Source organism: Coregonus clupeaformis, chromosome 3 (genome assembly GCF_020615455.1).
Source record: "Coregonus clupeaformis isolate EN_2021a chromosome 3, ASM2061545v1, whole genome shotgun sequence".
Taxonomy (NCBI): domain Eukaryota; kingdom Metazoa; phylum Chordata; class Actinopteri; order Salmoniformes; family Salmonidae; genus Coregonus; species Coregonus clupeaformis.
This window is the reverse complement of record NC_059194.1, coordinates 22,208,980-22,233,782: the sequence shown is the minus strand read 5'-3', so window position 1 is coordinate 22,233,782 and position 24,803 is coordinate 22,208,980. Positions and strand designations below refer to the sequence as shown.

Genomic DNA, 24,803 nt, shown 5'->3' with positions numbered 1-24,803 from the left:
CCTTACTGTATGGGTCGCTCAGGTGGGTGTCTAGAGTATAGGGTTGGGGACCGTTCCATCATGATAGGACAATAAATAACTAAACTATATTTATAATTTCTTTTCAAATGTATATCCCATATCTGCACAACATTAAGCACATTAATCCGCTTTACAACCTGGTATACATAGGCGGCGCGTGAGTTTCAAGTTCGGGGAAGCTAATTTTCACCATAAAAATGCACCTTTATAATAAAGCATTCCATGCATCCTGACATTTGCAGATACTGTAGGCCTAAATAGTGAATATGCACAGTGAGGATATTGCCGATGCTCTCCACTGGTGCCAATAAGATAGGCTATACTGTTGTTCATTCATTTAAGTTAAGAATTTTGATAACTAAAATACAGATTAGTCTTTTCATTGTCTTCTCTTTACAGCAATAACCATTTGCTTTCCAAACTATGTTTTCCTGTGATTGTATTTTGAAATATTGCGATATGCCTGGCTTGGCCTCTACTTTTCACAGACAGTCGCAACTCAACATTAATCTGCCCAAATTGTGAGCGCTATCTTTCCTTCCGACTGTAGGCAATACGATTTAAAACAATCCACAATGAATTAGCCTCTGTGGCCAAATCATGCTTTAGTACCCTATTTAGAATTATTTTATTTATTTCTGTATAGACAGGAGTAGGCTAATTAGGCTATATAATGTTGGCAATTTAATTCAATTTACTTTACGAAAAGCTTAGCTGCCTATGCTTGCATATTAAAAACTTAACCGCATGTAACCTCCATTTGCTGTTTGTGGGCTATTCTAAATACAAAATAATTCCACTCATATGCTATATGTAAAGACCAGATGAAATTAAGAATAGTCTGATGGGTGAGAATATTATCAAGTGCTTGTCAAATTGTGAATGAGAGACTGATGAAGTGTGTGCATCCTGCACAAGAAACAGAGCAGAGCACATGCCTTTCATGCAAAAAATTTTAAATCATCATTAGAGTCGCATCACGCAGCCTTAGAATGTATTAAAAATCAAAACCTATAGCCTAACGTCGTTTGTATCACAACTAAAGTTGCATAAATAACTCTCAGCCTTAGAATGTATTAAAAATCAAAACGTATAGCCTAACGTTTGTATCACAACTAAAGTTGCATAAATAACTCTAAATTAAGCATATAGGAGGACATGTTTCTTTGTTAACTGCTCAACACAGAATAGCCACGTGGGCACTCCCTCGGAAATCGTTTGGGGAAAATATCCTTTCTATTTTATTCAGCTTTGTTCGATTGTATACTTCATACTATAAAATTATATAAAATAATGGCACGGAATTCTAAGAAAATCCTGTCTGCTAAATTAACTAGTGTAGCCCACAGCCATATGGCATAGCCAGATCAGGGCCTAACATTAGGACAACTCAGAATATGCTACTCTGTTCTTTTGAAATAGGCTACATTTTCTTCATATCATGTTTCTTTAGACCTGTCTAAAATAAATAAGGATTTATTGTGATGATGTAGGCTACATTAAATTTATTTGACTTTTTTAAATGTAGATGTTCCAAAGGTCTGCATATTTTTTTTACATTTTAGTCATTTAGCAGACGCTCTTATCCAGACGCTCTTATCCAGATCAGTGGCTTGTAGGCTATGCGTGGAAGCCAGGAGATGCCAAACGTGTTTATGTTAATTAACGGTCAATTACTGGTTGCTGGTTTGAATACCCAAGCCGAGAATGTCATAAATATGTCAATGTGCCCTTGAGCAAGGCACTTAACCCTAATTTTCTCCAGGGGCGCCGTACTACTATGGCTGACCCTGTAAAACAACACATTTCACTGCACCTATCCAGTGTGTGACAATAAAAACATACTTTTTTGTTTTTTTATGCCCAATATTTAACTGATTACGAAACCCAATGAACTGTTCCGATGTAATAGCACCCTGCATGTCCTAAGGTCTTGTTTACCATGTCTTGTTCCCTAAAGGCTACAAAAACAGGAACCATAAGAGGGACACAAACACACAGTTTCTTGTATTAAACTATCATAAGAATAAGGAAACTGACCCCTGTGGCATGTCAAAATGGGGACAGGGGTCAGAGAAGAACACGTTGCCCATGACTCTTTAATGTTTATCATTGTGGGCAGTCATACTGTATCTTACTGACAAGGTGATACAATCAGCAGCACTTTAATAGATAGGAATCACACTAACTTCTCTGTCTGGTTTCTAGGAACCTTGTTTGAAAGCTATAAACGTTACAAAAGATGCCAGGGATCATGCATTATCTGCCCTTTGGGAATCAATGAATGGTCTATTAATGATAGAATTCCCTGGCACTGGTGCTAAGGTGTGGAATTGGAAGTGACCTTTATAAACTATGATTCAGAGAGAAGTGATACTCATAAATAACTAACATTTTAAGATTGAGGGTCCAAATCCTCACTTTGATGGCAGTTAGTTTTGAAACATATCTACAGGCTACAACTAGAGGTAGGTCGACATGGATAAGCAACAACATGCCTCCACCTACGCTTATCCCTTTCTTTCTGATCTTCTGCTTTTCCCCCTACGCTTTGTTTCTCGGCACTGTGCATGTCAGTGATTAAGTCACCTGGCTTTGGTCTTTAATGGAGAAAAACAATAATGTGCCTAGTGCCCATTTGTGCTTACCCGTATGGGTTTGAGGAAGTCCAGGTTGTGGAAGAAGTGGCTTTCTGCCTGGTTCAGCCAGGAGCCTGGGGACCTGCAAAGGACCTTCTGGACCAGACTGGACACCTCGCTGTCTGTGATGGTCACAAAGTCCTCCACACTGATGCCGTTGCTGTTGCTGCTGCACAAGTCCCTCAGACGGACACCGAAGCCTTTGACCAGCACCTGGAGATGGAGAAGGGTCAGTGTGTAATGTAGCAATGACCAAGGACAGGCAGAGGACAGTATTTCGGTGAAACATGTCATCTTGGGAGTACTGAAAGAACAGAGTTGAGAAATACTGAGCTAAGACACATGGATGAGGCCATGTGACTTTGCACTTGCATGTTATCTCGCGGGTGGATACCACGGAGCAGAGAAATGAGCTGATCTGAATTACTTACGTATCTATATTACCATTGCTGTATGTTACAGCTGGATTGTATGAAATGTGAGGGCAGTATCAGTATCAAATTGTAGTAATCCATTATGCTAAAGGAGAAACCCTGGTTGAGAGTATTTCCACATAGGCCTACAGCGGGAAACCATAACAGCTGATCTTGAGCCTTTAAAATATCTCAAATGGGGAGAAAATGAATATAGGAAACACCAGATGGCAGCTTTTAAAACTGTGAAAGAAAACAAATATATCTTCATGTTTTTGAGGCGAGAGCAAAGACAGAGTTGAGGAGGATGTCTAGTAGTGAACATTCTCCAGGTTACAGTACAGAGGGGTGTCCCTGCTTCATTACATGACTTTCATTCAAACAACAGACTGTCACCTTTATAAATGTCCCCCTGTCTCTGCTCTCTCTCTCTCTAGAAGTTTATGTCACTGACATAAAGAGCCACAGACTTAATTAACTCACAGGTCCATCAAATGTAACCAAGAAACACTACTGACCTGCTCAGTATCTGCTGCTACCTGCAACAAATGGACAACCTGGGACCTAATCTGCTCGGAGGAGGGAAACAATGGGCCATGGGAATGTTGAACAACTACTACACTGCCTTTGAAGGTGTCCAGGATGGAGTGAACTGATCATAGTAAAATGCCTCATAATATTCCTCAAGGGGTGGCGGGTAGCCTAGTGGTTAAGAGTGTTAGGCCAGTAACATAAAGGATGCTGGTTCGAATCCCAGAGCCGAAGAGGTGAAAAATCTGTTGAGAAAGGTACTTAACCCTAATTGCTCCTGTAAGTTGCTCTGAATAAGTGCATCTACTAAAATGTGAATGTCATAGAATTTTGGGAAGGTGGTATTTTTCCTCTTACCTTTTCCAAGTTCACATCGGCCTCAATGATCTGGTGCACGGCGTGTTCCGAGAAGGAGGCGTTTCGCAGAAGGAATGTGGACAGGGTCTCATTGTTGTGGAGGAAATCCTTCAGCTTGAATCCTGTGGGAAATAAACACAACAACTTGTTCAAACCAGCTCTCTCCTATACCCTGACATTACTAGATACAGTGCATTTGGAAAGTATTCAGAACCCTTGACTTTTTCCACATTTTGTTACATTACAGCCTTATTCTAAAATTGATTAAATTCTTTGTTTTCCTCATCAATCTACACACAACACCCAAAATGATAAAGCAAAAACAGGTTAGTAGACATTTTTGCAAATGTATAAAAAATACAAAACTGAAATATTACATTTACATAAGTATTCAGACCCTTTACTCAGTATTTTGTTGAAGCACCTTTGGCTGCGATTACAGCCTCAAGTCTTCTTGGGTATGACACTACAAGCTTGGCACACATGTATTTGGGGAGTTTCTCCCATTCTTCTCTGCAGATCCTCTCAAGCTCTGTCAGGTTGGATGGGGAGCGTCACTGCCCAGCTATTTTCAGGTCTCTCCAGAGATGTTCGATCGGGTTCAAGTCCGGGCTCTGGCTGGGCCACTAAAGGACATTCAGAGACTTGTCCCGAAGCCACTCCTGCGTTGTCTTGGCTGTGTGCTTAGGGTCGTTGTCCTGTTGGAAGGTGAACCTTCGCCCTAGTCGGAGGTCCTGAGCGCTCTGGAGCAGGTTTTCCTCAAGGATCTCACTGTACTTTGCTCCGTTCATCTTTCCCTCGATCCTGACTAGTCTCCCAGTCCTTGCCGCTAACAAAATATCCCCACAGCATGATGCTGTCATCACCTGCTTCACTGTAGGGATGGTGCCAGCTTTCCTCCAGTGACACTTGGCATTCAGGCCAAAGAGTTCAATCTTGGTTTCATCAGACCAGAGAATCTTGTTTCTCATGGTCTGAGTCCTTTAGGTGCCTTTTGGCAAACTCCAAGCGGGCTGTCATGTGCCTTTTACTGAGGAGTGGCTTCCGTCTGGCCACTCTACCATAAAGGCCTGATTGGTGGAGTGCTGCAGAGATGGTTGTCCTTCTAGAAGGTTATCCCATCTTCACAGAGGAAATCTGGAGCTCTGTCAGAGTGACCATCGGGTTCTTGATCACCGGGTGGCCAGCTCTAGGATGAGTCTTGGTGGTTCCAAACTTCTTCCATTTAAGAATGATGGAGGCCACTTTGTTCTTGGGGACACAATCCTGTCTCTGAGCTCTACGGACAATTCCTTCGGCCTCATGGCTTGGTTTTTGCTCTGACATGCACTGTTAACTGTGGGACCTTATATAGACAGGTGTGTGCCTTTCCAAATCATGTCCAATCAATTGAATTTACCACAGGTGGACTCCAATCAAGTTGTAGAAACATCTCAAGGATGATCAATGAAAACAGGATGCACCTGAGAGCAAAGGGTCTGAATACTTATGTAAAGAAGGTTTTTCTGTTTTTTATTTTTATTGAATTTGCAACCATTTCTAAAAACCTGTTTTCGCTTTGTCATTATGGGGTATCGTGTGTAGATTGATGAGATAAAAAAAAAAAAGTAATCAATTTTAGAATAAGGCTGTAACGTAACAAAATGTGGAAAAAGTCAAGGGGTCTGAATACTTTCCGAATGTGTGTGTGTGTGTGCGTGGATGGAATTGTCTATTTTAGTAGACTTATTCAGCAAATGTCAGATGTTCCTTCTGCCAAATCATACTATTTTCCATAATCGTGAGTACTGTATTAGCTTTCAACCTCATTAAAACATTGTCATGGAGCATGTGCTTGCTCGCTAGTTACTCAGGTGACCAACTCTACAAAACGCTTGGCCACAGGAGTTTAGGATTATTTGGATACTCTTTTGTTTTTGTCTTTTAAAGTTCAATTTTTGGAAACGTGAGGCTGTTCAAGGGGGGTTAGCAGAACTGTGGATTCTGAAGGGCACCGGCAGCTAACTTCCTCAGTCAACCAAAATATGTTTTGTTGGATGAAAATATTCCAGAAAAGGTTGGGTCTGAATCAGTAATGGAACACAAGGGAACACAAACAAGTAGGTGAATATATAAATATATAAAGTTAGTTAAAGGTATGAATAGCTTTTCAGAGGCTGGAGAGAAGTGTCTCTATGCAAATATTGACAACAACTAGGCCAGGACAATTCTGTACATGTCCAAGGAAAAACGGCCAACACTGAACTACAGTAGGGGCCATGAGATGTAAATAGCCACACACACACGCTGCCTGGTACCATCCTCTGATTGCTGTAGATCATTTCAATGAGGAAATGTAGAGCATCAAGCATTTACATTTTAGTCATTTAGCAGACGCTATTATCCAGAGCAACTTACAGTTAGTGAGTGCATATATTGTTTTTTCTTATACTGACCCCCCGTGGGAATCAAACCCACAACTCTGGCATTGCAAACGCCATGCTCTACCAACTGAGCTACATCCCTGCCGGCCATTCCCTACCCATACCCTGGGCCAATTGTGCACCGCCCCATGGGTCTCCCGGTCGCGGCCGGCTACGACAGAGCCTGGATTTGAACCAGGATCTCTAGTGGCACAGCTAGCACTGCGATGCAGTGCCTTAGACCACTGCGCCACTCGGGAGACTACATTTTGCTACACCCGCAATAACATCTGCTAAATATGTGTATGTGACCAATAACATTTGATTTGAGGTACCTTTAACAATTCCTCAACAACATACACACCAAACACCTTGCAAACTGTAGCCCATTGCCAGAATACCCCATTTCCATCATTCATTGTGTGATCTAAAATAATAAACTGTTGACATAGACCTGTGTGTATCGGTGATCCCCGGGACCACCCATACACAAAAAATTTATGCACGCATGACTGTAAGTCGCTTTGGATAAAAGCGTCTGCTAAATGGCATATTATTATTATGAGAAGGAGGTGACACACTTCACACCTTCAACCACAGGGTAATTCCACAGTGACGGAATTACGCTGAGTCTCCAATTTTTTACTTTACAATTTACATTTTAGTCATTTAGTAGACGCTCTTATCCAGAGCGACTTAGAGTTAGTGAGTGCATATATTTTCATACTGGCCCCCCCCGTGGGAATCGAACCCTCAACCCTGGCGTTGCAAGCGCCATGCTCTACCAACTGAGCTATGTACTGTATGCCAAACAAAAACCATTGATTTCAAAGTTTAGCAAACCATACAACGCATAATTTTCTGTGTAAATTGTTCAAAGTAGTCCTCGTGCATAGAGTTGTATGGTTTGTGAAACTTTTAAATCAATGTATTTTGTTTGATATACATTTTAGAGTCTCAGCATAATTCCGTTACCATGGAATTGCCCCACAGTAATGACCCGCTAGCACATTCACACTGAAAAAAACCCACTGGATCATACACAAACTGTCTGCAAATTGTCTGCTAACTGCCCCCCCTCCCCTCGCTCTCTCATTGGCTCCTTCCCTCAACTCCTGGGCCCTTTCAAAGAACAAAAGCTGGAAGTGAGTCCAGTCACTTGTCCTGATGGCAGTGGGGGGTCGGGGGGACAAAAGGACAGGAGGTGGCAGATTCCTCGAACTTTAACTAGACAGCCGTTTGAAGACAGACGAGGTGAGGGGGTGGGGGTCAAATTGGGTCGCTGAAAATCTGGAGCCTTTTCAAAAGCTGACAGACTCCATTTTGTTTTACTGTCTAGAACTATGAACCCCTGTAAGTCATTAGAAATGATTGTCAAAAGGAGTTACAAATTAGCAACAAATTTTACCCAACAAACCATGAACATGCTTTAGAATTTAGCGACAGGCAATTTAATCAATATTCATCCACTGGTTACAGTACATTAAGAATCCCCCCCCCCATGACACCTTTCAGCAAATCTACTTTGACAAATCCTTCAGTTTATTGGGAAATTCACAGGCTTTTGTGAATTCCTGTTTTGTCTCTGGAGGTAAGCCATTGTAGCCATGGGCTTGGTTTTTACATGACGGCCTGACAAAACATTGGTGGCCCTAGGTTATATGCCATTTTAGCAGACGCTTTTATCCAAAGCGACTTACAGTCATGTGTGCATAAATTTTTACATATGGGTGGTCCCGGGGATCGAACCCACTACCCTGGCGTTACAAGCGCCATGCTCTACCAATTGAGCTACAGGTCTAGTACATGCTCCTTTTGTTAATTGTGAGATTCATAATTGTAGATATTTGCACATATCAAGTTAGAATCAAGCTATAAAATGTGTGCTCTGGGAACACCAAAAAGATTACCCTTCCTGAAATATACTGGATCCAAAGCAATTGCAAAAGTCAATGCAAGATTATGCAAACCCACAAAAGCATTTATTTGAGCAATTGAGACATAACTATCTACTATTTTAGATAGATGGCTCCACTATAAATACATTTTACGGTGACAAATTCAATCAACTAAGACATGGGTCCACAATGAGTCCAAAAAGTAAGACGTCACTGCCAAAAATAACATATATTCAGATAAAAGAAAAAAGAAAAAAACATGAAAAGCATAAAAAGAGCTTGAACTCAGCGTGAAGGAAACACACAATACCTGCAGAACCTTTCAAAGAGTCCACTTTGGTCAAGCAAACCCTTGCTGACAAAGTTATTGTTGAATTTGCTTATTCAGCTTCAAGTCCACAGTCTTTACCTCAGTCGCACAAAGAAGCTGAAAATGTTTACTGTACAAACTATCAACTAGATTCTAAGAATCCCCCGTTCTAGCCTCACCCATGCTTTGCTTATATAAGGCAAATCGTGACAGGTTTTCAGAAAGGACTGATTAACGGATATCATCAACGTGGATCATCAGGAGTATCTTGACCAGTGGCTGTGCAAAAGTGCTTAATTGGCATATAGTAAGTGAACTCAGGTGCCAAAATGAACAGAATCAACAACCAATACTGAAGGGATTTTACATCATCACTGGTCATACTTCCACATAGCATAGTAATAAACAAAGCCACTATGAGTCACGATTAAAATATCCCCTAAAATATCCCCCAGCCCTATCAAACTCTATTGGCTTCACCTACAATAAAGGTTTATCAATATCATGCTTAGACTGGTAAATAGGACAGAGACTGAACCAGAAACCGATTAGCAAAATCAAGTAAATGAGTGGAAGTGTGTTAAACCAGGTGGCCACCAGCATGAAAGCTATGTCATAAGAGAAAGACCTAGCACAACCGTTCACCTTTATTGCCACTCGCAAAGGCTCGAATCAGATATCACTGATCTACTTTTCAGCTCATTTATCTCCTGATTTACTTAACAAAAGGCATATAGCTCAGCATTCAGACTATAGCTCAGCATTCAACACCATAGTACCCTCCAAGCTCATCATCAAGCTCTAGGCCCTGGGTCTTAACCCCGCCCGTGCAACTGGGTCCTGGACTTCCTGACGGGCCGCCCCCAGGTTGTGAAGGTAGGAAACAACATCTCCACTTCGCTGATCCTCAACACAGGGACCCCACAAGGATGCGTGCTCAGCCCCCTCCTGTACTCCCTGTTCACCCATGACTGCGTTGCCAAGCTAGCCTCCAACTCAATCATCAAGTTTGCAGACGACACAACAGTGTAGGCTTGATTACCAACAATGACGAGACCACCTACAGGGAAGAGGTGAGGGCTCTGGGAGTGTGGTGCCAGGAAAATAACCTCTCACTCAACGTCAACAAAACAAAGGAGATGATCGTGGACTTCAGAAAACGGCAGAGGGTGCCCCCCCTATCCACATAGATGGGACCGCAGTGGAGAAGGTGGAAAGCTTCAAGTTCCTTGGCTACACATCACCGACAAACTGAAATGGTCCATCCACGCAGACAGTGTGGTGAAGAAGGCGCAACATAGCCTCTTCAACCTCAGGAGGCTGAAGAAATTTGTCTTGGCACCTAAAACCCTCACAAACTTTTACAGATGCAAAATTGAGAGCATCCTGTCGGGCTGTATCACCACCTGGTACGGCAACTGCACCGCCCGCAACCGCAGGGCTCTCCAGAGGGTGGTGCGGTCTGACGAACGCATTATCGGGGCAAACTACCCGCCCTCCAAGACACATACAGCACCCGATGTCACAGGAAGGCCAAAAAGATCATCAAGGACATCAACCACCCGAGCCACTGCCAGGTGCATCAAAGCTGGGACCGAGAGAATGAAAAACAGCTTCTACCTCAAGTCCATCAGACTGTTAAATAGCCATCACTAGCACATTAGAGGCTGCTGCTGCCTATTGAAATCACTGGCCACTTTAAGAAATGGAACACTAGTCACTTTAATAATGTTTACAGTCACTTTAATAATGTTTACATATCTTGCACTACTCATCTCATATGTATATACTGCATTCTATTCTATAATATTCTACTGTATCTTAGACCATGCCGCTCTGTCATTGCTTGTCCATATTTGTATATTTTCTTAAATTCCATTCCTTACTAGTTTTGTGTGTATTAGGTATATGTTGTGAAATTGTTAGATATTACTGCACTGTCGGAGCTAGAAGCACAAGCATTTCGCTACACCCGCTATAACATCTGCTAAACAAATACAATTTGATTTGATCAGGGCGGCAGGTAGCTTAGTGGTTAAGAACGTTGTGCCAGTAACCGAAAGGTCGCTGGTTCTAATCCCTGAGCCTACTAGGTGAAAAATCTGTCGATGTGCCCTTGAGCAAGGCACTTAACCCTAATTGCTCTGGATAAGAGCGTCTGCTAAATGACTAAAATGTAAACTCTCAATAGGTGGTCCAGGTGTCCACATGGCACAACTAGCGGGGTGGGCATATCCTCTTTTGGTCTCTATAGAGTGGTGAGGAGGAGGAGTCTACCATGACTGGAAGAGACTTCAAATAAAAAATTGATTAGTAAAAATTAAAAAAGAAGAAAAATAACAAATAATTAAAGAGCAGCAGTAAAATAACAGTAGCGAGGCTATATACACCAGTCATTTTCTTGATTCAGGTTCACTCAAACATTGTTTTAAGCTTTGGTTTACTATTGACAGTTAGAGCTGATTTCAGGACTATATATCGATTCGCTCTCCTTAAATATTTGTCATCTGATGTATTCATTTCAGTCTCTGAATTGTTTAATCAAACTTTTCACCGCCAGCTCCTGATATCAGGGTATAAAAACTACAATCTCTCTCCTGAATTAGCCTTGTGTGCATGTGCGCCCAACTACACTGAACAAAAATATAAATGCAACATGTAAAGTGTTGGTCCCATATTTCATGAGCTGAAATAAATAAATCCCCAAAATGTTCAATACGCACAAAAAACGTATTTCTCTCAAATTTTGTGCACAAATTTGTTTACATCCATCCACCTGACAGGTGTGGCATATCAAGCAGCTGATTAAACAGCATGTTCATTACACAGGTGCACCTTGTGCTTGGGGACAATAAATGGCCACTTAAAATGTGCAGTTTTGTCACACAACACAATGCCACAGATGTCTCAAGTTTTCAGGGAGTGTGCAATTGGCATGCTGACTGCAGGAATGTTCACCAGAGCTGTTGCCAGAGAATGTCATATTCATTTCTCTACCATAAACTGCCTCCAACGTCGTTTCAGATAATTTGGCAGTACGTCCAACTGGCCTCACAACTGCAGACCACGTGTGACCACGCCAGCCCAGGACCTCCACATCCGGCTTCTTCCCCTGCGGGATCATCTGAGGGGGGTGCTGAGGAGTATTTCTGTCTGTAATAAAGCCTATTTGTGGGAAAAAATCATTCTGATTGGCTGGGCCTGGCTCCCCAGCCTGGTCATGTGAAATCCATAGATTAGGGCCTAACGAATTTATTTAAATTGACCTATTTCCTTATGTGAACTGTAACTCAGTAAAAACGTTGAAATTGTTGCATGTTGCGTTTATATTTTTGTTCAGTATATATCCTGTCCCGAACTTGTTTTCCACGGTTTTCCCTGGCTAAACTAGCTGGAATATGTGTTTGTCCTCATTGCCAAACTTCATAAAAACTGCACCTTCAACTTCAAAACTCCTTTGCAAGCTATACAATAATGTAACAAAGAACATCGCTGGAAAGAAACTTGAAAAGTATGTATTGTTTTGTTGAATAGTCATGACTGGTTCGAGCTATCTGTCGTGTCGTAAGACAACTGTGGCGAAGGATATCATTGCTACATAACGCAGATCCAAGTTCATATTTGAGCTCCACCGGCGTCATTGGCTGGACGTTTCTGACTGGTCTTCGAACTGTGACAACGGGCAGCCTCTCCTCGCTTGGCTTGATGGGATATGTAGTGATTTTGCCAACACAGCCAGATACTGTATGTACACAGTCTTGTACCGTTAACATTTTTTAAACTGACTATCGCATTTGTTCATTAAATCAGACTTGATTAATATAATGAGAAATCCAGGAATGTCACGTGTTAATTGTGAACTCTACAGAACGCCAATGGCTACAATGAATGGCTAAATTGCTTCCGGACATGAAGGGTCCATGGAGCTCCTCCTCCTCACCCCTCTATAGCTCCTGATTGTTCCTCAAGCAATGGGGGAGGCCGATGACATCAGAGGCCACCATCAGACCAACTTCTTGAATGGCATACTCCTTGTAGTTTGTACTTGTGTGTAAAGAACACTATTTTCCTCAAAACATAATTTATAATTACTGTATTTATTCGTGGGATATTGTTTTTCAATAGGAAAAGTTCATAAATTGCTGGAGTACGTCTTTAACATCTGCTGTGCTCATTTGAGTGTTTTAGGAGTTTGAGGCACCTACACTCCAGGACTCAGCGTATACCTAATTATCCAGGAGTCAGCGTATACCTAATTATCCAGGACTCAGCGTATACCTAATTATCCAGGACTCAGCGTATACCTAATTATCCAGGACTCAGCGTATACCTAATTATCCAGGACTCAGCGTATACCTAATTATCCAGGACTCAGCGTATACCTAATTATCCAGGACTCAGCGTATACCTAATTATCCAGGACTCAGCGTATACCTAATTATCCAGGACTCAGCGTATACCTAATTATTCAGGACTGAGCGTATACCTAACTATATTTCCACAGAAATGTTTTCTTCCATCAGCCAAAGTGGATACACAGATATGGCAAATATCTCATTCATTACAGTAGTACTGTATTTGCCTTGAGATTGAAGTCTAGTCTGTTTGTTGTTATACTACTCCCATGAAAGGCTTTTCATTTTATAAAGTCCATTACCCAAGCTAATGTAATGGGGCGGCAGGTAGCTTAGTGGGTAAGAGCGTTGTGCCAGTAACCGAAAGGTCGCTGGTTCTAATCCCCGAGCCGACTAGGTGAAAAATCTGTCGATGTGCCCCTGAGCAAGGCACTTAACCCTAATTGCTCCTGTAAGTCGCTCTGGATAAGAGCGTCTGCTAAATGACTAAAATGTAAATGTATAAGGTCACCTGACTAAGGTAGCACGGTCCTATTTTGTCTAATGAGAAACACACTATTAACCCAGCACACAGTAAGTAAGGAAGCACGTCAAATCTGTCCTATCTTGAATGGCATATGAGAATACCTTCAAGCCATGTGCCCAATGGCCTGACATAACCTATCAGAGACTCTGCCAGCTTTCATCCATCTACTGCCTCAAACCATCTCACCACCACTCTTAATTTTTTTTTACCCCTTTTTCTCCTCAATTGGTAGTTACAGTCTTGTCCCATCACTGCAACTCCCCTACGGACTCTCGAGAGGCGAAAGTCAAGAGCCATGGGTACTCCGAAACACAACCCTGCTTCTTGACACACTGCTCGCTTAATCCGGAAGCCAGCCGCACCAATGTGTCAGAGGAAACACCGTCCAGCTGGCGACCGACGTCAGCTTGCAGGTGCCCGGCCCGCCACAAGGATTCGCTAGAGCACGATGGGACAAGGAAATCCCTGCCAGCCAAACCCTCCCATAAACCCGATGACACTGGGCCAATTGTGCGCCACCTCATGGGTCTCCTGGTCACGGCCAGCTGTGACACAGCCTGGGTTCGAACACGGGTCTGTAGTGATGCCTCATGCACTGCGATGCAGTGCCTTAGACTGCTGCACCACTCTGGAGGCCCCACCACTGCCACTCTAAACACAGCATTGTCTAAATGCTCAAAACGGAATGTCATTACAGAAGGAATCAGTGTGTGAAATTAAGGTGGTACAATCTTTAAAAAATGTTTTACAAGTTCAGCTTTAAAATTATAACTCTATCCATCCACAGCCATTCACAGGCACAGGAGGCGAACCCAGAAGGCAGGTTGGAGCAGGAAAAAAGGGGATGGGAGTCCCGCTGCGAGTCAGCACAGCGTAAGGTAATTAGTGTAAAACCTATTTTCTGCCCAGACGTGGTGGTAGAGTAACTCTTCGGGGCCTGCTCAAAGGGGCGGAAAGTTCAGGGCAGACAGAGATGCACTACGTAGACCTGGAATGACTCTTGATTCAGTTTCAGTTAAAATACTGTCTATTCTAGGCTGTGAGTTTATGAACGTTCCACTCAAATGAATAGGCCCCTGGTGTTTCTTGTGAATGTAGTAGTGTGTACATTGAACAATGGTTTATATAGAGGTGCCTCTTACCTTTGGTGTTGGCCTGTAGTGTCTTCAGGGCCTGGATTAGGCCTTTAAAGCCGTCCAGATTCCGGTCATTCTGACTGTACAGCAGGATCTTCTTGGCATCTGAGAACAGACGAGAGATTCTGCAGACATCCACAGAGAAACAGATTAACACAGAATACAATTGAATCAGTTAAATTCAAGTTATAAATAGGATATTTACAGGAAACATTAAAGTGACCATTTTCTTTATTTGGATACAATGATAATCCAATGAAGTGGACGAAGCATAAAATAAAGTGTATTCATGTTTTTAAAACGATCAGATACAGCTTGGGGTGGAACTCACATGGACTCGTTGAAGTTACCCACGACCCCCGGGGACTCTCCAGGAGTGGGGTTGCGGAAGCAGGGGTTGTTGGCATTGCAGATGATGCCTTGGATCCAGGGCAGGGTGCCCGCCGAGGGCATGGCCTTGTTGGGGAAATGACCTGAGGGAGACACCGGGAGGGATACCATCAGTAACGTCACCGTACAGTCCAGTCATTAGACACAAATTGTGGTATTTTGAAATTCAATAATGTTTACACCACATTCAAAACTACATCTCTGGGTGTATAACAAAACACTTTTTGGGGGACATTTTTGACATATTTACTCTATTAATCCACTATCTACAGAGAGTGGACTGGAGAGAACACGGGGTAATTCCAGTCACGTTTGATCTGATACTGAGACATTTAAATTTAAATTTTAGTAATTTAGCAGACGCTCTTATCCAGAGCAACTTACAGTTAGTGAGTGCATACATTTTCATACTGGCCCCCTGTGGGAAACAAACCCACAACCCTGGCGTTGCAAGCGCCATGCTCTACCAACTGAGCTACAGGGGACTATATCAAATGGCCTCTATATCAACCCACTGGATCTATTTGGGGTGGTCTTTGAACATCACCTGCAGAGTTTCAAAATTATATTTTTGTCTAGGAAAGATACAGATAACGATGTGTGTTCTCAGATTGCCTTATCGGGCTGGCAGCAGATGAGCTAGCATCAGCGTATCCACATCTTGTCCCATCTTGAAGGCTTCACTCTGCAGCTACAGGCCTTATCGATATGAGGGAGTGATTGCCTAAGTACAATGTACGACCTTTGCCCCCCAAGGTGCCATCCCTCCCTCCCCAAGAGGCTTGCAGTTATTTGTGTGATGAGTTAAAAAAGTAGGCCTGCTATCAGTAAACCTTAAGACTGCCAACTGGCCCATTACTAAGCAAAGCAGAGATAAGAGATAACACCACATAGCCAATTGCTTAGCTGATTCAGGGCGGACATTTTGCTTTTCAGAGTGATCGTCATCAATGGCCTACACATATTATGGCTTAATTAACTAGTGGGTGATAAATGTGAATCCTAAATGGCATTTAGCTAGGCAGTTTTCAAACTAGCACCACATTCAACTCAAACGATTTAAAATCTTCAAAAAGAGCAATGGGTACTTGGAGTCTTTTTGCCCTGTCACATTTTTTTTGCCATTCTTTTCGTGGTTAATATCCATCCCCAAAAGCAATAGGTTAGCCATGTGCAAGGAAGAACATGTCTTTCCTATGTGGTGTAGGAGCAGTCACAACATCCCCAGACCCAGGTGCTGTATGACTCACACCAAAAGTATGCCACTGCCTGGTGCCTAACCAGGACTTTAGGTGGAACTGAAAGCAATTTACCCGCTAATGCTTCTGCTTTCTGGCAGATGGACAAAGCGCAGGCTTCCGGGAATGAAAGAAAGCGGATATTCTGGTGTAGACAAAGATTTCTCAGGGGATGTGTTCATCCCATTGATAATAGTTATTAGTAGCTATATGAATGCTTTGTCCTACACAACTATATCCTGAAGCAGGGTACACAAAGTAGGATCAATAAGTCAACCAGTTTGACTTTGTTAAACACACAGCTGTAACTCTTAATTTTGTAATTCATTAAGAATGCAGAGTATCAAGTCCCATACTAAGAAACAATAGTTGCTTTAGCATAGAAAAGGTAGCCGGCAGCTTTATTGATCCTGTTCTGTGAACCGCCCCCAGAGATATAACTAACTGAAGCTTTCTCTAGCGTATCATTCCGGTGAAAACAGGCTTTGGTTCAGCCAGTGCATTGCCATTATGTAAGCTTTTCCCATACCCGTGCCAAAGATAGTCTCTGGGGGCCTCGCGACCTTTATCAGCTTTCACATATATAACCTTGATAATGCGATTAGAGCAGTAATAAAGGCATCATAAACTCTAAACCCCCCATAAAGCCACTGATATGTACAAAGGCAATCTGAGCCACCTCACAAATTAACGTTAGAATCAAATAGAAAACTGTCAAACTTATATTTGTACAGTTTTGACTGATCACATAGAGACATTTTGTCTTAAGCAAACAAGAGCCTCTGTTTTGTCTCTTGCCAAAAAAAAGCTCCAGTGATTAGTAGTATTAGATCTACTGTGATGTTCATATCGGAGGCTTCGTGCAGGAGGGGTAAAGGGATACATGCCCGGTTGGCAGAAATCATCTGTCAGGCTTTAGATAAAAACACATTAACAGGGGTATATCTGCCATCCCATACCAGAAGATTGATTAGCAGGACAGAATATTTCCCATATAACAGTTAACGCATAAAACACCCAGCATCCACACCTGATAAGGACATATCATAAACAGTTCAACACGATTAGGCTGCTGTTGGATTGTGAAAATGTATAGGTTTTTTTTCTCCTTAGTGTGTTTACTCGAGTGGCCAGCACGTAGCAGTTTCAAAATAAATGCCTACACATCGCATTGTAGCATACTAGTGCATGGTATTGCTAGCTTGTTTACGGTAGCATCAATGGCTTGTATCTTTGGCAGTGTACAATATGTATACATGAGGCAACATAGTTCATCCCCAGATTCCAAATCCAAATGTCTCTGTGGCTACAACAACAGGAGTGGTTGAACAGCCATTTGGGGTGTGGGGGGCAATTCAGTTCAGTGTCTTGTGAAGAAATGTGTGTGCGTAAACAATGAAAAGGGGGGTGCATCATACTTACATTCATGTTGTTCGTACGGAGGGTAGTTCAGTCTCACTGATATCAAAATGAAGAAGATGAACAGGGGCCATACTATCTCAATCAGCAGTTGGAGCTAGAGAGAAGAAAACAAGTGAAGAAGGCCAGTTAGCATTTTTGATAAGGAGCATGGCCTATGTAAACCATTACTACTTCCCCTTCCTCCCCTCTTTATAACCGTAAGCCTAGCTTGTCTGCTAATAGTCTGAAGCTCTTAAAAGCTGGCATTCAAAATGGCTCCCTCACAACACCATATAATATGTCTGCATCAACGCTATAGGCAGGCAGGATGTAGCTCTCATAGGACAGCTTTTATTAGGACTCATTCAGCGATCAATACAACCAACCCTGACTTCAGAATAGCCAATGCTGCACACCCACATCCAGCAACAGTGAAGTCATCTCTGTTCAAGGGTTATCAGGTGCATGCTGATTGAATTAGGAGACAGAGAAATACTACTCCAGCACATGTAAGGCCATCTAGAGGCAGGGTTCTAACACACGTGGGAGAACAAGCTGTAGTAGCTGTTAAATCTAACACTGCGACGATAAAGCTCTGTCCCTTTGGGCATGTGAGCATAATACATTTTCCAATAAAACATTTTATTTGGGGGACTATTTGAATAAAAAGTAGTAGAAGAGGTAGTATGCATAGTAATAATGGACTGGATTTACACTGTATTTACAAATATAAAGTGGCTGGTGGAATCAATGGTATATATTAGAACAGCAGCGTTGACTGTGTGTGTGAGTGTGTGTATATGAGTTCTGAGTGTGTGTTTATGGGTGTTTGCGTGGTTGTGTTTGTGTGTAAGGGTTGGATGTGTGGGTAGTCAGTTTAAATAATTTATCCGGTGCAAATAGTCTCTAAGGTGCAGGTCTGTCCAGGGAGACGGCTAGGATGAGCTTTTCAGCAGTCTGATGGCCTAGTGGTAGAAGCTGTCTCGGAGCCTGTTGGTCCGAGACCCGATACTCTGATAGGGCTTGCCAGATAGTAACAGAGTGAAAAGTTAATGGCTTGGGTGACTGAAGTCCTTGACGATCTTTCGGGCCTTCCTCAGACACCGCCTGGTGTAGATGTCCTGGAGGGCAGGGAGCTCGCCCCCAGTGATGTTTGGGGCCTATCACAGTGCTGTTCTTACTCTTATAATAGGAGAACCGGACCTAACAGACATGACCACTCTTTGTAACTAAACAGCTATTGAACTATTGTGTGAAGTAAGATTTGCCACAAAGAAGGAATTCAAACTGTAGACCTGGTATATGACAATAATAAAGTAAATACAACATTTGTTTTAAATACACTGTAAACATTATAACAGAATAACAGAATTATACATCCTCTTTTAAATGTTCCTATCAAACAAAGCCATGAGAAAAAGTCCCAATTCCTTACCAAGGATTTCACCAATTCACACAATCTGATATAAAGATGGACTGCTTACCGTTTGCCTTCTCCTGTAGGTAAAGTTCTTCCACAACAACAAGCCCAGCTGAGTTGAGATGGACATCTCTACTCTGGACCTCTTCCACTCAAGCTTCCCTCAGCTCCAGCTCTCTAAACTGAAATGACACACAGGCAGTGGTGACTGTGGGTAAAAAGTCCAGCCAGCCAGCACACAGCTCAAAGGTACAAGGTCAAGGGTCATTTGTCTATCTGGAGCTGACAAGATCACATCTCGCCAATAGGTCCTCCTCACATGGGAACTTCTTCTGCACTGTGTCCCCAATCAGTTCCCAGGCAGACCTTATGGGAGTGAGGATAGGTTGAGGGGACGTATTTACAGGTTATTAGTGGTTCCGTCAGTACAAAGCGTGTGGTTCTGATGGTCCAGATTGGGAGTGTATATCTCTGCATATTACCTTTATATCGGGTCAGAATCACTGATACAGGCCCCCCTCCACCCTCTGGGGTATGGATAACAATTATGTCTCCAGAGAAACCTACATGCAAATAAATGTCCTATATATCAAATTGCTGTAGGCAGAATTCAATGTTTTTGGCTTGGGTCAAAATGACCCTAAAGGTCTTGATAAAAAATTTTTTTGCCATATTGATACAGAAACACAAAACATGATTTAGATTTGTTAAGAACAAGTTGATTGACAAATCATGAAAAATGTAAAGAATTGAATAAACCAACTTAGGGGGCTATGATCCAAAATATGCCTCTAGGGTCAGATGACTCTGAGTGGCGCAGTGGTCTAAGGCACTGCATCGCAGTGCTAACTGTGCCACTAGAGATCCTGGTTCAAATCCAGGCTCTGTCGCAGCCGGCTGCGACCGGGAGACTCATGGGCGGCGCACAATTGGCCCAGCGTCGTCCAGGGTAGGGGAGGGAATGGCCGGCAGGGATGTAGCTCAGTTGATAGAGCATGGCGTTTGCAACGCCAGGGGTGTGGGTTCGTTTCCCACGGGGGGCCAGTAAAAAAAATATATATATATGTATTCACTAACTGTTAGTCGCTCTGGATAAGAGCGTCTGCTAAATGACTAAAAAATTTAAATAAAATAAAAAAGATGACCTTATGACCCCGGTCAGAATCGGAGTCCCATCTCTCTCTAGACCCCTTTCCCAGAATTGTGTGATTGACTGACTGACTCAGCTGCTAGCTGGGCATCTTGCTCGTTAGCTTTGGCTGTGTAGCGACTTAGACAACCACGCACAGGTAGATGGTTTAAAGCGGCTCTGGCTCTATGTTCATAACTAAAACGGATAGATATTTGCTTTATTGCGATGATAATACGTTCACCTGGATATTATCTAATTGCCAAGGTAGGTAGCTAACGAACTCCCCCGGAGTATAAACTAGAACAGCTATGGTCATGAAGCAGAGGCAGACGGAATTCCTGCCTAGGGATGAGAGCGCATAATTGCACCTGTTAACACCGAAGCATGCCTTTCCTTTCTGCCTCCAATGAGTCACACGCACAATTGTAAACAACATAAACACATCCAGGCGCTTGGCTGCACCATGTTTTACTGGACGTATATGGCGTTAACTTTATAGACGAGGGGTAAAACACTGGGTCGCGGGGACGAGTGCCGCGCAAAATGGACAACTGTTTATGTTGTCCAAGAGGCATGAATCGGAGTTTGGACAAAATGTATTTAGTTTGCATCTTAAACATGCACCATTCAGTTTTGACTGCTAGTGAGGCTCCTGGCTTTTCACGATATTGGAATTACTTAGCCGAAATGAGGGGTTTTGCACGCGCGTTCCCCACGAATCATAAGGGTTATTTGTCCTTATGATTCGGAGGCATATGAAAACACTGAAACTGGAAATAAGCTATTGAATGATCAGTGATCATCACCAGTTGAAGCATGTAATTAACTAAATAGAATTACATTAGGCTGCAATTGTTATCGGCCAAGTGGGAATGAAACCGTCATGGTACAAAATGAGAATGCCGTTCCTATTTCTTACTTACTTTTTTCAAACTGCAATGTTGGTTAAGAGCTCGTAACTAAGCGTTTCACAGTAAGTTACTGTTGTATTCGGCGCATGTGTGACACATATAATTTTATTTTATCTGAGGGAACTAATTAATAAATTGATGGAATTTATGTTTTATATTGAGGGAACAAATAAAAAAAACAAGGGAATGGATTAGTCTGGCCTGTTTTTTCCTCCACCATGACCCATAAGGGGCTCAGTATGAACCCAATAAATGGGACATGGGCATAAATTGATGAGTAGGCTACACAGAGATAGATAGAGGACTCTAGCGCCCAAAAGCCCGTTTTAGCATAGTCACAATTTTGAAGAAGTCAATTGGGTGGGACTTCCTATGGGTTAAGGAAGGATCACATCATTCCATCCAGATCATCATGAGGGATCAGCCAATTAATTATACTTGTGAGAAAACATTTCATAACTGCAGGTGGCAGTAAATCGCCAACCTAGGCTTTATACCTGTTCAAACACACTCTAGGTGGCAGTGTGAACTATGCAACCTTTCAGAGTGTTTACCATAGAAGTAGTAGAAGAAAATGTACTACTTTAAAATGGAGATGGCCTCAATGACGCTGCCCATGCTCTCACAGACCGCTATAATGGGACATATACAACGTAGCATCCTCTAACTATCGCTATGGTACGCTACTATCACTTTCTCTACTGTTGTTTGGAGGGACAAACTCAGTCTAGGTTACATTTTATTGTCTCCCTGTCTTTTGTCCTCACACAAGAGCCAGGTGGGCTGTTGGTTGTGTGATAACTCCCGCAGGTAAGACGACAATATAAATGACAAAAAAATCTTCATTTACAAATGATTAACGGACCTATCAATAACATGTTATTTTGCGGGGCTTCACACTGACGTCCCTTAACTGTAAATTGAAACAAAGTAACTTGTTTCTAACTTGTTTATTACCTTGTTTGGTGGCAAAATGTTGTGGAACGTGTGCAGGGATAACTCCGCAAAGAATGTAATTGAATAGAAAATATGGGATCGTTTTTTAAACGTTTGTTTAACACAATGGGTGAGAAGATTCGTGCCGTGTTCTCCGTTTTCCTTGGAAAAATCTAATATTGAAGGCCGTCAATCATGAAGTCCTTTTCATGAATGAGTAAATCAACGTTTCATAACAATACATAATGTCGTTGTAAATGTGCCCGAAGACTAGTCTACATCGTGTTTTATAATTAAGTACAACAAAAAACTACGACAAACACATTTTTGCTATGAAACAAAATATCTATAAGTGATGCGTTGTTGAAAAGAAAAATATCAAAAGTTTGCCATTTAACTCCGTTATCTTTTCATATTTCTTTATAGCAGATAGGACTACCATTAAAATAAGACAATAAACCAATTACAGACAATGAATCAGTGGAAAATCGAAATACCTTTTTCCAGCTAAACCACACTTCTTCACTACTTTTTGAAATATTTTTGTCTTGGCTTGTTATCCAGGCATGTGTGATCTGTACACAGAGGAGGAGAATCATCTGGATCTAGAAAAGCTTTTATATGGAGGGAACCTTGGCTACATCCGCTTGGCGAACTACAGGGGTTACTCTCGGTCATGGAGATGTTCCGTTATTAAATCCCCCTAGTAGAGCACATGTAGACTCGGGGCAACTCGCTCTCCCCGACCTCCTAAACATCTGGAACTGATGATAATGAAAATAAATACCATAGACTTGCATGTATTTAAAGTAGTAAATAGCCTACCGGGGACTACATTTCGTTGGGGTATAGAGTTGGGGTATAGGCCTAGACGCCATCGTCTTTCCACACATCTTTTACATTTTAGTTTGACATTTTAGTCATTTAGCAGACGCTCTTATCCAGAGCGATTTACAGGAGCAATTAGGATTAAGTGCCTTGTTCAAGGGCACATCGACAGATTTTTCACCTAGTCGGCTCGGGTATTCGAACCAGCGACCTTTCGGTTACTGGCCCAATGCTCTTAACCGCATTTTCATTCTGATTATTCATTCTGATTATTCACTGATGTTGAATCTGTTTTTCCATGGATTTAGATTAAACCCCATACTTTACAGTCAAAACATTATCTGGTCATGTTTGCCTTTCATGAGATTCAACAATTAATTAAATACTTCCCCTGAATTCTTCCAATCATTTCCAGGTTGCATGTATATTGGAGCAATAGGCCAATGTTGAATGGTTTTGATCACTTGGGAAACAACAATGTGTTCAGCTGAGGGGGTGTTCTTTGTAAAAGACTGAAAACAGTTCCCCAAAGCAATGTGACAATGACAAAAACACAAGTGTCATTGAAAGGAAAGATTTGAAGAGATTTGAAATCAGCAAGTTCCCCTTTGTGACAACACAGTAATTTGCTCCCCCAAAATGGCGTAGCCTCTCACCTATGAATTGGATTAGTGCAAATAAATATGTTTATAGATGGAAATTATAAGGCCCATGAAATAGTTAAATAATTGCACTATAGGTTATGCATATTCATGAAACCAATCATGGTAGCTCTTTTTAATTATATCAGTTATGACCTTTTCACTCTGCCAATCTGAATGGGAAACTCAGCCAATTCAAAGGTCAACTACTCAAAGCTCAATAACTTATCAACACAGTATGATTTATAGCTGTAGGCAGAGCATATCCTCAGAAGACCATCTCCAACACTAATCAGAAAAGGGACAGTTAAAAGTTTGCCAGACATTTTCATACCTCAAAAGTGGTCTGAAGTCAAGCTGATGTCATCCCATTCTAGGCAATAGGAGAAATCTGCAGTGCATACCTCACTCCTTAATTAATGGAAAAGATAGGCACAAGGTATTAGTAATATTTGCAGAAGCCTAGTGCTGGGAAATAACAGTAGAGAAAATGTAATGGTATTAATCACCAACATCTGGAGTACACTGCTCTGTGTTAAATAATTCTCATGACCACTTAGGGTAAAATAAAAATGAAACACATTATAACTTCCTATGTAAGTAAGGCAAGAAAAACAATAGCCTTCTACTGTCCATATAGTATGCCCTGTGAGATACATTTAAACAATTCTCATGACTTCTGCAACACCATGTAGGCGATATGGTGAAAGAAAAATACTGTAAGCGACTCCTTAAGTCAGAAAGGTTACAAAAACAATATTTTACTATAACAACTTACATATAGTATCGCCTGTTACTGTGAGGTACATTTAAATAATTCTCCTGACTTCTGCAAAACCACACAGGCTATAAGACAAGATGAGGTAAAGCATGGAAACAGGTAATAACATGCTTTCATTGACTGCTGAATCACATAATAGATATATAAAAGATCTACCCTAGACTAGAGGAGCGTGTGACAACTTTACGTATAAGAGCTACGTATTAATTGGGTAGGCTACCTGCTATCGCTTTCTGCCTTTTTCACACGATGTTTCGGACATTCTATAGTAACCTGGCCCCTGCTCAGTGAAAGTAGGTGAAAGGTGAACTGATGTCATCTGACCCTGGCTGCAATTGCCCCCACCCAGATGTTCCAGCTCAAAGTGACTAAACTTATGTAATAGCATGTGAGCAAGTGATGAAACAGCAAAAAGTTTAGACAGTATGGAAAAGACACATCTAATCAGAAAAGCCCTTAAATATATAATTTAGGCTCTTGAATAGCTTCTACCAACAGGCACTTGAACAGCTTCTACCAACAGGTTCTTGAACATCT

The 24,803-nt window shown here is 41.9% G+C and overlaps 1 protein-coding gene across 1 annotated transcript in view; it reads right to left on the bottom strand.

Moving 5' to 3' along the window:
• Positions 1–22,813, bottom strand: part of LOC121541916 (phospholipid-transporting ATPase ABCA1-like) — a 49,332-nt gene extending 26,519 nt beyond the window's left edge. The window contains exons 1-7 of the mRNA XM_045207542.1: positions 22,514–22,813; positions 19,102–19,219; positions 17,639–17,732; positions 14,920–15,061; positions 14,595–14,713; positions 3,962–4,083; positions 2,670–2,873 (exon numbers count right to left, since the gene is read on the bottom strand). Of these exons, the coding sequence (XP_045063477.1) occupies positions 2,670–2,873; positions 3,962–4,083; positions 14,595–14,713; positions 14,920–15,061; positions 17,639–17,732; positions 19,102–19,167 (747 nt within the window). The 5' untranslated portion in view covers positions 19,168–19,219; positions 22,514–22,813. The remainder of the gene's footprint in view (positions 1–2,669; positions 2,874–3,961; positions 4,084–14,594; positions 14,714–14,919; positions 15,062–17,638; positions 17,733–19,101; positions 19,220–22,513) is intronic.
• Between the last annotated feature and the right edge of the window lie 1,990 nt (positions 22,814–24,803).